The following is an 11,851-nucleotide window of genomic DNA, read 5'->3' as shown; positions in this document are numbered from 1 at the left end:
GCACGCGCGCCGATCCAGGTGGCCAAGCCCTTCCCCCCGCTCAACTCCTCTCCTACGCCCTCTCTCCTAATACCCTCTCAACTCCCTCACCTTCGACTGTCTACGCCCCCGCGCCGCCGTGCCATCCCCGCCGGCCCGGCTGCTGCTTAGTCCGCTACGTAACGCTTTATTTTTGTTATCTACTGTCATCGACATGCGTGCGCTGCTGTGCGTTGACCGACGTGGCTAGTTTCGTCAGTTCCGTGGTCCTCGGCAGCTGTGTGCTTGTGCTCCGCGATGTTTCACCCGTTTCACGACTCGTACCGCTCGTGCATCGTGCAGTGGTGCACAAATACCTCAAAAACAAGTCCTGCAAGGTTGTTCCGGGTGCCTAAAGACAACAGGTGAGCGCTCAGACCCAAGGACATCAGAAGGCGCATGTACACGAACACAGCCCTGTCCATTTGTGTACTCCATGAGGCTCCGGACGTCGTTGCGCCTTGATTGTGCTACACTTGCTTCTTCCCGGTAGAGAAAGCTGACAAATAGATGTTCCTCCTCATTGTCACCTGGTCTGTGACTTGTGTTTTTCTGTGCCAAGTCTCATTCTGCAATATCAGTAACTTGCCCAGCTTTCCATACTGCCCTCAGTGCTTTTTCTGTGTATCACGTTTTGCAAACCAACTAACAGCTGAAAAATTACTGTTAGTGTTTGTGTACTATCTCAGTAACCCCCGATGGGAAAACCGCGCGAACAACCTTCATGTGTAGGCATGATACGCATTTTTTTCCTCTGGAAAGCATGAGCATTGCAAGTGTCCTACATGCAGATTATTGCAGTTCGTGTTTATTATACAAGGGAGAGCCCAGTAGGTACGTCTTAGTGCCTTAAGTGACGTAATTTTATTGCTAAGCATTGCATTCGGGTAGAAAGAAAAGTCGTGTTGGCTTGTTTTACCTGGTCTTTGATTGAGGAATAAGCCTTTCTGCGAATGTTTTCTATGTGCTGCTGCAAAAGCCGGCTACCTTCTGTTCTCCTTGCCACCGTTACTCAAGTTGTGGCCAAGTGCAAAATAATGTGATAATGTGTGTTTCAGTTTTTAGTACAATGTTATTTTTTTCTGCCATGTTTTTTCAATTTGTTCAGCAGTAATGAACGTGTCAAGCATTTCATATACTTTCGTGCAGATTTATAAGTAAGCTTTCTTTTGGTATGGCTCTCAATCAAACAATGTTAGCATTTTATTCTATCTTTCAGGTATTTTGCGTGTCATTGTCTTTGCCATTACCACTGAGTTTTCCCTTTTTATAGTTGTCATGACTATGTCATGCACGTCGTCCAATTTTGTGCAATATCTTAGTGCACATATCAGGAGCTCGTCTACATTTAGGTCTTGAGGACGTTATATAAAAATCTTGTTTTTATATGTGTGTACATGAAATAGCCTTCGCGTTTTCTAGCACTTTCTTTTGTTATTTCACCATCTGTGAACTTTTGTCTTTAGTACTCTTGTATATGTCATGCACCTTCACTTCACTTCACTTCACTTTATTTCCTTAAAGACCCCACAAGGGGGTGTTACATAAGGGGTGGGTTGTACAGAGATGTTACAAATGCCACAGGTATTTAACAAGACAGGTATATGGATACACTTTGAATAAAACGTGATGGACAGGTGATTGAAACAATGTCGTGGGGAAGGCCATTCCATTCTGAAGCTGCGCGGCAAAAAAATGATGCAGAAAAAGTAGTGGTGCCAGAACGGGGTCGGGTGACTTGAAGTGGATGGCCCGTGCGGGGGGATGTGCGAGCGGCGGGAGCGATGTAAGGTGGATGGCTGAAAGAACTGTGATAAAACTTGTGGTAAAGTGATAGTGTGGCGATCCTGCGGCGAGACGAAAGAGTAGGCAGACCAGAGTCATTCTTAAGGGATGACACGCTGATATCATATGAATAAGAAGAATGAATGAAGCGAGCAGCACGATTTTGCACTGCTTCGATAGCGTTAATCAAATAAACTTGGTGAGGGCTCCAGATTGGTGATGCGTATTCAAGTTTGGGTCGAATTAACGATTGGTAAGCCAAAAGTCTTACGTGGTAGGGTGAGTGACGTAGATGACGTTTTAGAAATCCTAATGATCGGTTAGCCGATGAAATGATATTCGTGACATGGGTGCGCCAGGAAAGATCAGGAGTTAATGTTACACCAAGGTATTTATAGGATTCACTTGTTCCAACTGGTATGTTAGCGATTTTATAAGGAAATTGGAGTGGGTTTTTGCGGCGGTGGAAGGAAACTAATTTACATTTGTTAGGATTAAGGGTCATTAGCCAGCGGTTACACCAGTCTAACACTTTATTAAGATCATTTTGTAGGGCTGTTTGGTCAGATATGTTAGTTATTTTGCGGTAGATAACACAGTCGTCAGCGAACAAGCGGATGTTACATGATAAATTATTAGGCAAGTCGTTGATATATATTAGAAATAAAAGTGGGCCGAGGACAGATCCCTGCGGCACGCCGGACGTTACAGGGAGCGAGTCAGACTTGACATTGTTAAGGGAAACAAACTGAGAGCGGTTAGTCAGAAATTGGGTGATCCAGTTTAGAACGTCGTGTGGCAGATTTAGTTGAGAGAGCTTCATTAGTAGACGCTTGTGTGGTACTTTATCAAAAGCCTTGGTGAAGTCAAGAAAAATGGCATCTGTTTGTAGGTTAGTGTCGAGGTTAGCATTCAGGTCGTGAAGAAAAAGGGCTAGTTGGGATTCGCATGAGAGGCCTTTTCGAAATCCGTGTTGAGAGGGATTAAAAAAGCTGTTAGAATCAAGGAAATGCATGACCTGAGAGTATATGATATGTTCCATGAGTTTGCAGCACACACTGGTTAGAGATATTGGGCGGTAATTTAACGGACAGTCTCTGTTGCCTGCTTTGTGAACTGGAATGACCTTCCCACACTTCCAGTCGTAAGGGAGAATTCCTGAGGAAAGTGACTGGGAAAACAGTAACAGTAAAAATTCGGCAGATATGTGCTTAGTGTTTTTCAAGAGCTTGGAATTTATTTCGTCCGTACCAGTAGAAGATGACAATTTCATTTTTTCAATTAAAGACAGGATACCAGCGAAACTAATGCTTATGGGTGGCATTTCTGGTAAACTAGAGGAAAACGGTTCTGTTTCAGTAGGGTTAGGTTCATTTGTAAAGACAGACGAAAAGGCTGTATTAAATATATTGGCACTTTCTGAACAACTTGCTTCTTGACCAGATTGATTAGTAAGGATAACGGGAGGGGTGTCATGTGGGTTTAGAATTTGCCAGAAACGTTTGGGTGAATCAGCAAGGATTTTTGATAGCTCAGTGTGAAAGAATGAGTATTTAGCGTTGCGCACTTCTGTTAAGTATGCTTTTTCTGCAATGTTGTATTTGTCCCATGCGCAAACACTGTTTCTAGTCTTGGCGATACGAAAAAGACGTTTCTTCTTGTTTTCAAGCGATTTTAATGACTTAGTAAACCAAGGTTTTTGGCGGGTAGGACGGAAAGTTACCTTAGGGATGAAGTCATCAGCTAATCGGTTCATTTTGTTCTTGAAGAGTGACCAGTTTTCGTTAATAGGTCGTTCCCAAAAACCATCTTGAAACGAGGGAAAAAAGGCATTAAGTTCACTAATGATGGCCCCATAGTTCCCCTTGTCATATAGTCGAATTGTTTTCCTGCAAGCGTGGCGTATTTCGGGGACAAAGGCAAAATTAGCATGAATTACTTTGTGGTCACTTATTTCTTTTAGAAATGTTATAGAAGACAGGCTCCCTGGATCTGTTGTTAAGATTATGTCAAGAATATTGGCGGTATCGGAAGTGACTCGTGTAGGTTGTGATACTAGCTGAGTAAGATTAAAGTTTAGGCAAACGTCAAGAAATTCGTTAGCTTCTTTCGCATTGGGTGCTGACGAGGTTAGGGTCATCCAATCGATATTCGGAAAGTTAAAGTCTCCCAAGAGAACGACGCGAGCATTAGGGTATTTAGTCGAAAGTTTGGTTAAAATATTATTAAGTTCGCGTGAAAAATCTGGAGTGTGTCTAGGAGGCCTGTAGCAAACTCCCAAGAGCACCGACTGTGGTGCGGAACGACAGATTAACCATAATATTTCAAGGTCTGAGGATATTTTGATAACAGAACACGAAAGCTGTTTGTTTGCAGCAATGAGCACGCCACCGCCGCGTGTGCCGAGACGATCCTTTCTAAAAAGATTAAAGTTGGGCAAGTCGGATAAAACTTCGCCATCGGTGACGTCAGAGGTCAACCACGTTTCAGTTAGAATAAGTAAGTTGCTACTGGATGAAGATACAAGGCTTGACACGTGGTGGCGTTTAGAAAGAAAGCTGCGAATGTTTGTGAAAATAATCGAAATAGAGAGATTAGCTTTGTGACCAGAAACGGAACCATTTAATGATTTGGGGCGGGGAGGGGGTTGCTATGATTTTTCTTCGATAGTTTCGGTTGCATTGTCGAATACGTAGCGTTTGGAGCCCATAAATAATGTTTTATATCGTAAAAGAAAAGGACCAGATTTTTCTTTAGCAAAAGCGAGAAGGTGCTTCCGTGCGTTCCGAACGAGAGGCGAGAAATCTTCCCCAATGCTAAAATGTGTATTTTTGAGTTTAGAGCCATTAGCGAGAACAGTTTCCTTGGTTTTAAATGAGGTAAATTTTACTATTATGGGGCGGCAGCGGTCTTGCAAGTGGCGACCAAGACGGTGGGCACGCTCGATTTCCTTAGATTCGATGGCTACATTGAAATGGTCCCTGCAAAACGCCGTGATTAGCTCCTCAGACTGAGCGTTGGTCTCGGATGGCGTATCGTCCGCTATGCCATAAAACAACAAGTTGTTTCGTCGGGAGCGGTTTTCCATGTCGTCAAGCCGAGTCTCCAATATCGAGACCTGTCGAGTAGTCTGAGAGGTGGTGGTTGCAACGGTGTCTAATTCCGCTCGGAGCGTTTGAAGCTGGTGGTAGTGAGATTCTAAGCTGTCGATTCTTTTGCCTAGTTCGCAAATGGTTTTATCGGTGCTTGAGAGCTGACTCTTTAGGCTCTGCACGTCTCCAATGAGCTGGGCTTGACCAGAAGACAAGCCTTTTAGTTCATTTAGTATTTCATTTAGGGTGGGGGGTCCTGGGTTAGTTTCAATATCTCCGGATAACATAAGTAGCAAAGAACAAACGCTGTTAATACAATCAGACATGATACAAACACAGCACTGAGGGCTCGGTAGCTGAATAAGGCATCTATTGCTAGATTTTTTAGCGAAAAGGCGACACTGGTTACTGACCTGCATGGTGAACAGAAGTGGGTTAAGCCGTGTCGTGGCACAGCTACCGAGCCCACAGAGCGCGCCCGGCTGGCGGGGATGATTTATACGCAGTGTGCCTGATGAAGTCGATGACGGTGTGACCATGAATTCCTCTTCGAGCGTCCAGTTTCCAGGTTCCAGCGCCGCAGAAACTACAGTGGCCAACGCTGGAAGTAGGCGCCAGTTGTCCACGGTGACGAAGCAAGCCGGGAAAGGGTAGTTCACGTGGATGGCTGATACCGGGCCCAGAAGAACGGGGAACAGCACGCAGGAGATAGCGCAAACGAAATCCTGCATGGTGAACAGAAGTGGGTTAAGCCGTGTCGTGGCACAGCTACCGAGCCCACCTCTCACTATTGCTCATTTTTTGAGCGTGTATCACACCACGTTGTAAGAAAAATCTCTTTTCGGGAACGAAGTCAATAAAGCGAGACTAAACATCTGTTGTGTTGGAAGTGGAATTTTTTTTATGCCCCGGCACATGCTTGTATAATATAAGTATGGGCAAGACTGCGTGCGTGCCAACGCATAGCCCACGGCGCACCACGCGCGATAACAAGCGCGCTATAAAAAAGAAAAAACGCGCCGCTTACGGGTAAAAACAAAAAAAGTGAGCGGCGCGCGCGGCATGGGGGAAAGGGGGAAAGGGAGTGGAGCGGGTCGGCATAATAATAAAAAAGAAAGAAAAACGTTTGGGAAAGGAGGTGCCACGCGGCTGCTGTTGCTGTTGCCATGACAACGTAAACAATCATGTGCGCCGTCATTTGGCTTAATGCGTCGCGCATTGGTTAGGGCCGTAACTGAAGGGGACCTTGGCGCTAGCGTCGAAAGAGCGTCTGCTCGAAAACGGCCAATGGGATGTATACGGAGTGTCCGCCCCCTGGTTTCACTGCCAAGGCCGAAGTCTCGGTGCCGATACGCAGCCGAGGCGGCGACATTTCTATCGAGGCGAACCGCAAAAACACTCCCGTACTAATGCTTGGGTGGTCTGAGAACTTCGCGTTGTCAGAATTAATAAGTTCGTCTCTACTGCAGTGCGTTTCATAATTTTGTCAATGGCTTTGGCACATAAAACCCACGAATCTTTAGCTGCGATAATAAAAAAAGCTTCGTAATATTTCAGGTTATCTTTGGGCGCAGACGATTGAACCGTGACGAAAATACGCCAGCACCAACTAAGCGGAAGGCAAGTGTACAGATTGTTGTCACTGTGTGGCTGATAATGATTTATTTCCATTCCAGAGAAAAACGAGCAGAGACACACGAGATGAAGAGTCGCGTCAGGTTCCTTCGCAGAGTGTAAGGCTTTTCTGTGGTCTAATTTGTCAGAATTTGGACATACCAGTGAATTGAACTATGGAAAATAGCCAGTGTGTGTCGTTATAAGAACAATGTAGCCAATTAGTCACGAGAAAGATTTAAGTATGCTGGGTACCACACTAGGGGAACATATTTCGTTTGTTAAACAAGCTTGTCTTTGAGAACAAGAACTTAGCTAGTTGATGTTTTGCCTACAAATAACTTCACTTACTTGAAATGCCCCAACGAGGTCTTTCCCGCGCTGTGAAGTTTTCATAACTATGTAGGCCAGCGGAAGTTCTGTCAATGCAACAGGTTTAAAGCTATTGATGTGTTTTTACAGGTCACTTATGATGCACAAGCTTCCACATTCACCTCGCTTTTGGACAGTTTGGAATATGTGAGTAGGCATTCACTGTCTTGACATACTATCACTCAGAATATGTGCTCACTGTTATGTGTCCTACCCATACCAGGTTGGAGATAGTGCCAAGACAATTCTAGACAGCACTTGTGCATGTCAGGAAACAGAAGTAAGCAATCATGCCAACAGCTAAAGCTTACAGGTACACCAGACACGATAAAACCATGCCAACTGTTGCTATCATTCTCTCAACAGGAGACTTCCCACAGTGAGCCTGCAATGTTCACTGATGCATTTGAAAGTGAACCAGCTGTAAGTGACCTCCTGCACCACTTACTGGCACAAGTGCTGTTCAATTCTTTACACATTATGAAAGAGTAAGCAGTCGTGTAAATTCTTCTGCCTCCTTGTATTGTCATATTTAAAGATAACTCAACTTCAACAGGCTGCAGCACACATGGAAACCACATCATTCAACAATGTTTTGGGGAATGAAGATGTAAGTGCTCACACAGCCAGTCTAGGCTTCTGAACACGGTGCCTGTTTAAGAAGTACACACATTCACATGGTTTCTCCTTTCATAGGCTCAGTGCAATGAAGATACGTTTCCCAGCTCTGGCACAGTTTGTGAACCAGATGTGAGTGGTCAGGACAATTTAGGCTTTTTCATATGCTGCTGCAAGTGGAACTGAGCTGCCAATTTCTTCTGCAGGTTTCCCTTCACATTGGAAATTCACTAGTCAGATGTACAGGGTCGTCCTTTTTGAAAGGGAACACGCGAGCGCGTGGCCTGTGCGCTGCGGCGGCTGCCTAGAGCGCCGGTCAGTGGCAGCAAGAGGAAGCACGTCCGCTTTTGGCGTCATCTATTGACTGTCAGAATGACTAGGCACGGCCGATTGGACGCGCCTACTGGACTCCCTTCCCCGTATTACTGATGCGCAAGGAGAGGGGCCTGCAGCGCGAGCGCGATTTGCTATCTGCAGGCCTCGCTCCTTGCGCATCAGTAATACGGGGAAGGGAGTCCAGTAGGCGCGTCCAATCGGCCGTGCCTAGTCATTCTGACAGTCAATAGATGACGCCAAAAGCGGACGTGCTTCCTCTTGCTGCCACTGACCGGCGCTCTAGGCAGCCGCCGCAGCGCACAGGCCACGCGCTCGCGTGTTCCCTTTCAAAAAGGACGACCCTGTACATTGGATAAGGCACCAGATGTGAGTGTACAGGCACTGTCCTCTCCACATGATCGTGTCTACTTCCTCTGTGACACTGCAGTGATGATTGCTGCTGTGCTTTGTTTACAGGCTTTCACTTATGGTGTAGCTACTCCAGACAGCAGTGTTGCAGAAAATGAAGTTTGTGGGAGCTTAGTATCAGATCACGAAGTTGACGTAAGTATGCACACAGATTATTTGAGTTGCCAGATTACGTGTTTAAGTTTCTCACAAAACTGTCATTTTGTCAGATTCACGTAAGCAAAACCGAGCACATCATGACAAGGAAAAATACAAAGGTAATATTTTGTAATGTTAACGTGTTCTACATCATGACATGCCTTTCCGCTTTCTTGTAGGTGATGAAAGATAGCTCCACACAATGGGAACTGCCACCAGCTGACCATTCCTACACCAGCACAAGACTTTCTATGGCCATGAGAACTATTTCCTATCGAACACTGACCAGTGATGACATTCTTTTTTACACTGGCATTTCTGTGGCTGCATTTGACAAGCTCGTGTCAGCACTGAAGACTCAAGACAAGACAATTCGCAAGCTCTTGACCATCGAAGACCAGCTGTTATTGACACTCATGAGGCTTAGACTTGGCCTCCTTTGTGGAGATTTAGCAAGACGGTTCGAGGTCTCTGTAGCTTATGTTTCTAGAACATTTTCGAGAGTGCTGGACGACCTCGTGAAAATCATGCAAGAAGTTGTGTGGCTTCCCCGCTCATGTTGCGGGCAAGCATGCCTGAGAGTTTCAGAAACAGCGAGTACAGTCATACAACATGCATATTCGACTGCACTGAAGCACTAATGCAAAGGCCACGGAAACTGATGGCCAGATCCCAAAGTTACAGCCAATACAAGGGTGCAAACACGATGAAATTTCTTACCGTCATAGCACCAAATGGATTTATAATGTTTGTGTCAGATGTGTATGGAGGCAGGGCATCAGACAAATACATTGTAAAGACATGTGGAGTAGAAGAGTACCTCCTTCCAGGTGATGAGATAATGGCAGACCGTGGTTTCAAGCTTGACCCTTATCTTGAGGCTCAAGAGATTAAAATGAACAGGCCTGCATTTACAAAAGGTAGGTGTCCACAATAGTATTTTCATAACCTCCATAAACTTAAGAGCTACACAGTAATTACATGTACATGACTGCCTCTTCATCTTTTTTTTCTCAGGAAAGGATCAGCTACCTGAAAGTGAAGTCACCGAAACTAGGCGCATCGCATCGCTACGAATTCATGTTGAGCGGGCAATAAACCGAATCAAGACGTACAGAATTTTCAAGCAAGTACTGCCCATCAAGTCAAGAAAGTATGCCAGCAAAATTGTCCTTGTCTGTGCAGGACTCTGTAACCTTAAACGCCCGCTCATCAACGAACAGACAAAAACATAAATGTCCCGTGTGTACTTTAATTTAGCCTTAAGCACTCTGAGAAGCGAGTAGGGTAAACTTCACTAATGCCGTTTTAAAGCGAAAGCTTTATTGGCCTGGACTTGCAATCAAGATTAACCAAGGCTAACCATGCTATGCCTTAGCTTTTGCTACGTATATACTGGCATAGCCGAGCGAAGCCACTGTCAATTTTTTTGTAACCTCACTGGTTTCGTACCTGTGAAGCTTATGGAAGTGATTTGAAGCCAAGGTGTTAAAATGTGGTTGAATGTTTTTTTATTCATTCAATATACTTGGATGGCTCCAATGAAGCAGACATTATGAACAAATAAAATTTCACTTGCTCATCACAAATTGCAAATCTCGTCATACTTTTTGCACATAGCCAGCTTTTTCTTATAATGTAGGTCCTCAAGGTGAGGCAGGAGATGCAAAAAGTAGAATGTTTTGAGCCTCTTCAAGTTCTGTTCAATGTACCGTGTGTCAATAGGCACATTTACAATGACATCACTTTCAGCCGACCACACATAAAAATAGCAGGTGCTTTTGCCACAGCAAAACATGGTAAACTGCACTTGGTCATAGTAACCATTTTTGCCACCTGGACAAAGCACAGGTTCCCCATTCACAAGCTTAACATCATACTTTCCCTTTTCAATTAATACCGTGCAATCTGAAACTGTGGGACACTTGATCTCAACTAGAGCATCATCAGCACAGATGCCATCAGGGCTTGCAGACAGCCAAGGATGTGTACTGCTCACTACCATACCCGACTGCGCTACAGCCAAACCAGTCTTCCTCGTAAATGCTACTCTTGCAACGGCTTCATACTTCAGCCCATGCTTTGTGGCAGCATTACCGGTAAAGCCTGAATTTGAAAGCGCAGAAACAGCTTTCGAGGGATCAGTGCTTTCCCTTTTAGGAACCCGCTTTACATTTGATGCAGTTATGCGAAGGCGCCTGGCCATGCGCCATAGCGGGCACCCCTGTTCCCTAGTGGCAAATTCAAGGGAAGCCCGTCCTTCATTCGAAAGCATAACAAACTTTTGATAAAATACTCTGCAAGGGTCGCAGCCTTTTGGGAGTTCCGAAGGGTCTGCATGTGAGTGGCGAGGCTGGCTTGGCAGATCAGTAGCACGTGGGTCCCAAGCAGCCGCATTCAATGTACTATGAAGCAAGGTACCTGCAAGATAAAAAGCAATTACACACAATTCACACTGCACTGTGCCGGCTAACACCACTTGTATATATAATGATGTGCAATAACCAAACATGATATCTACTGTATTTGACAGGCACCAACACCTATCGCAGTCTGCATTACCATTATGTTAAATAAATGGCAACAAATAACCTGTCAGTCTCCTAACGTATGCGTGTCGATGCCAAAAAACATACTGATGCCATACAGTGGCAAAAAAAAATATAGGGTTTCAAAGGAACAGCCGCCGCTGTAATTTTAAGTCATTTCACTTAACACAACTGCACTCATTTCATGTTGGAAGAAATGTGCCCTCACCAGGAATGTTGAAGAGATCTGAAAATGGTTTCCTCCCAATGTGGTTCATCAGCTCTACATCATTTCCGAAGTGATGAAACTTTCGTGTGGGTTTTGGGGCCTTGTTTTCGGAGTCCACAGTTCGTTTTTGCAGCTTAAAGTCCATATCTTCAAGCAGGACAGGTTCCACATTCCTCTTTGTTCCCCTGTTCCACTGAGCTGTTCGGTCAGTACATGATGTGCCGGTCATTCCCGAGGCCACAGCCATATCAACTTTCCACAGTATTGCACCAACATGGCTGCAAACCCTTGCTTTTCCAGCCATACACGAGCAACCAGCAGTGATCACCTGTCCGGTGTGCCTTACGCAAGCCCACGCTGTCCAAGGCTTTTGATTTATGGCCTGCGATGGTCGAACATCCGCCTTGAGGTACACTAAGTCTGCGTTAACATTGTGACAAAGCACCTGGCCCACCCAGCCACTCTGTACAAAATTGTAGGAGTCTAGGCTTTTGTATGCCTCAGCTTCTTTGAGGTCACACGCCTTGCTCTTGATGAGGTAGCACACAATGTGGGCACTAGACACACTTGGCCATGCCTTGACATCGTCCACCCAGCTGTTGACAAACATTGGGTGCACGTAAGTCACTCCATCTGAAAAATAGGTGACATCAATCAGTGAGTGAATATGCAGGCTAAAACTAGAACGCTGTAAGAATAACTAATCAAGCTTC

The 11,851-nt window shown here is 45.1% G+C and overlaps 1 protein-coding gene, 1 long non-coding RNA gene and 1 pseudogene across 3 annotated transcripts; 2 read left to right on the top strand and 1 right to left on the bottom strand.

The window, feature by feature from the left end:
* Positions 1-203: 203 nt before the first annotated feature.
* Positions 204-7,744, top strand: LOC135908441 (uncharacterized). 2 transcript variants are annotated; one of them, XR_010566333.2, is made up of 7 exons: positions 204-383; positions 6,453-6,628; positions 6,972-7,028; positions 7,105-7,161; positions 7,248-7,491; positions 7,578-7,631; positions 7,706-7,744. It is a non-coding gene; the product is annotated as an uncharacterized lncRNA (long non-coding RNA). The 2 variants fall into 2 exon arrangements; XR_010566332.2 differs by lacking the exon at positions 7,706-7,744 and having other exon boundaries at positions 7,248-7,624.
* Positions 7,745-8,182: 438 nt separating this feature from the next.
* On the top strand, positions 8,183-9,619 carry LOC135908440 (uncharacterized; annotated as a pseudogene).
* Positions 9,620-9,963: 344 nt separating this feature from the next.
* Positions 9,964-11,503, bottom strand: LOC139052723 (uncharacterized). The gene is made up of 2 exons (XM_070529764.1): positions 11,139-11,503; positions 9,964-10,802 (listed from the first exon to the last, which is right to left on the bottom strand). Exons 1-2 carry the CDS (start codon positions 11,440-11,442, stop codon positions 9,964-9,966), a joined length of 1,143 nt encoding a protein of 380 aa, XP_070385865.1. The 5' UTR covers positions 11,443-11,503.
* Between the last annotated feature and the right edge of the window lie 348 nt (positions 11,504-11,851).

Source organism: Dermacentor albipictus, unplaced genomic scaffold (genome assembly GCF_038994185.2).
Source record: "Dermacentor albipictus isolate Rhodes 1998 colony unplaced genomic scaffold, USDA_Dalb.pri_finalv2 scaffold_30, whole genome shotgun sequence".
Taxonomy (NCBI): domain Eukaryota; kingdom Metazoa; phylum Arthropoda; class Arachnida; order Ixodida; family Ixodidae; genus Dermacentor; species Dermacentor albipictus.
Note: the sequence above shows the minus strand (reverse complement) of the source record. Positions and strands in the feature narration are given on the sequence as shown.

Coding starts and splice junctions, on each gene's coding strand:
- LOC139052723 (XM_070529764.1), bottom strand. CDS start 11,442: ATGGCTGGAAAAGCAAGGGTTTGCAGCCATGTTGGTGCAATACTGTGG. Junction 10,803..11,138: donor AGATCTCTTCAACATTCCTG/GTGAGGGCACAT, acceptor TTTATCTTGCAG/GTACCTTGCTTCATAGTACA.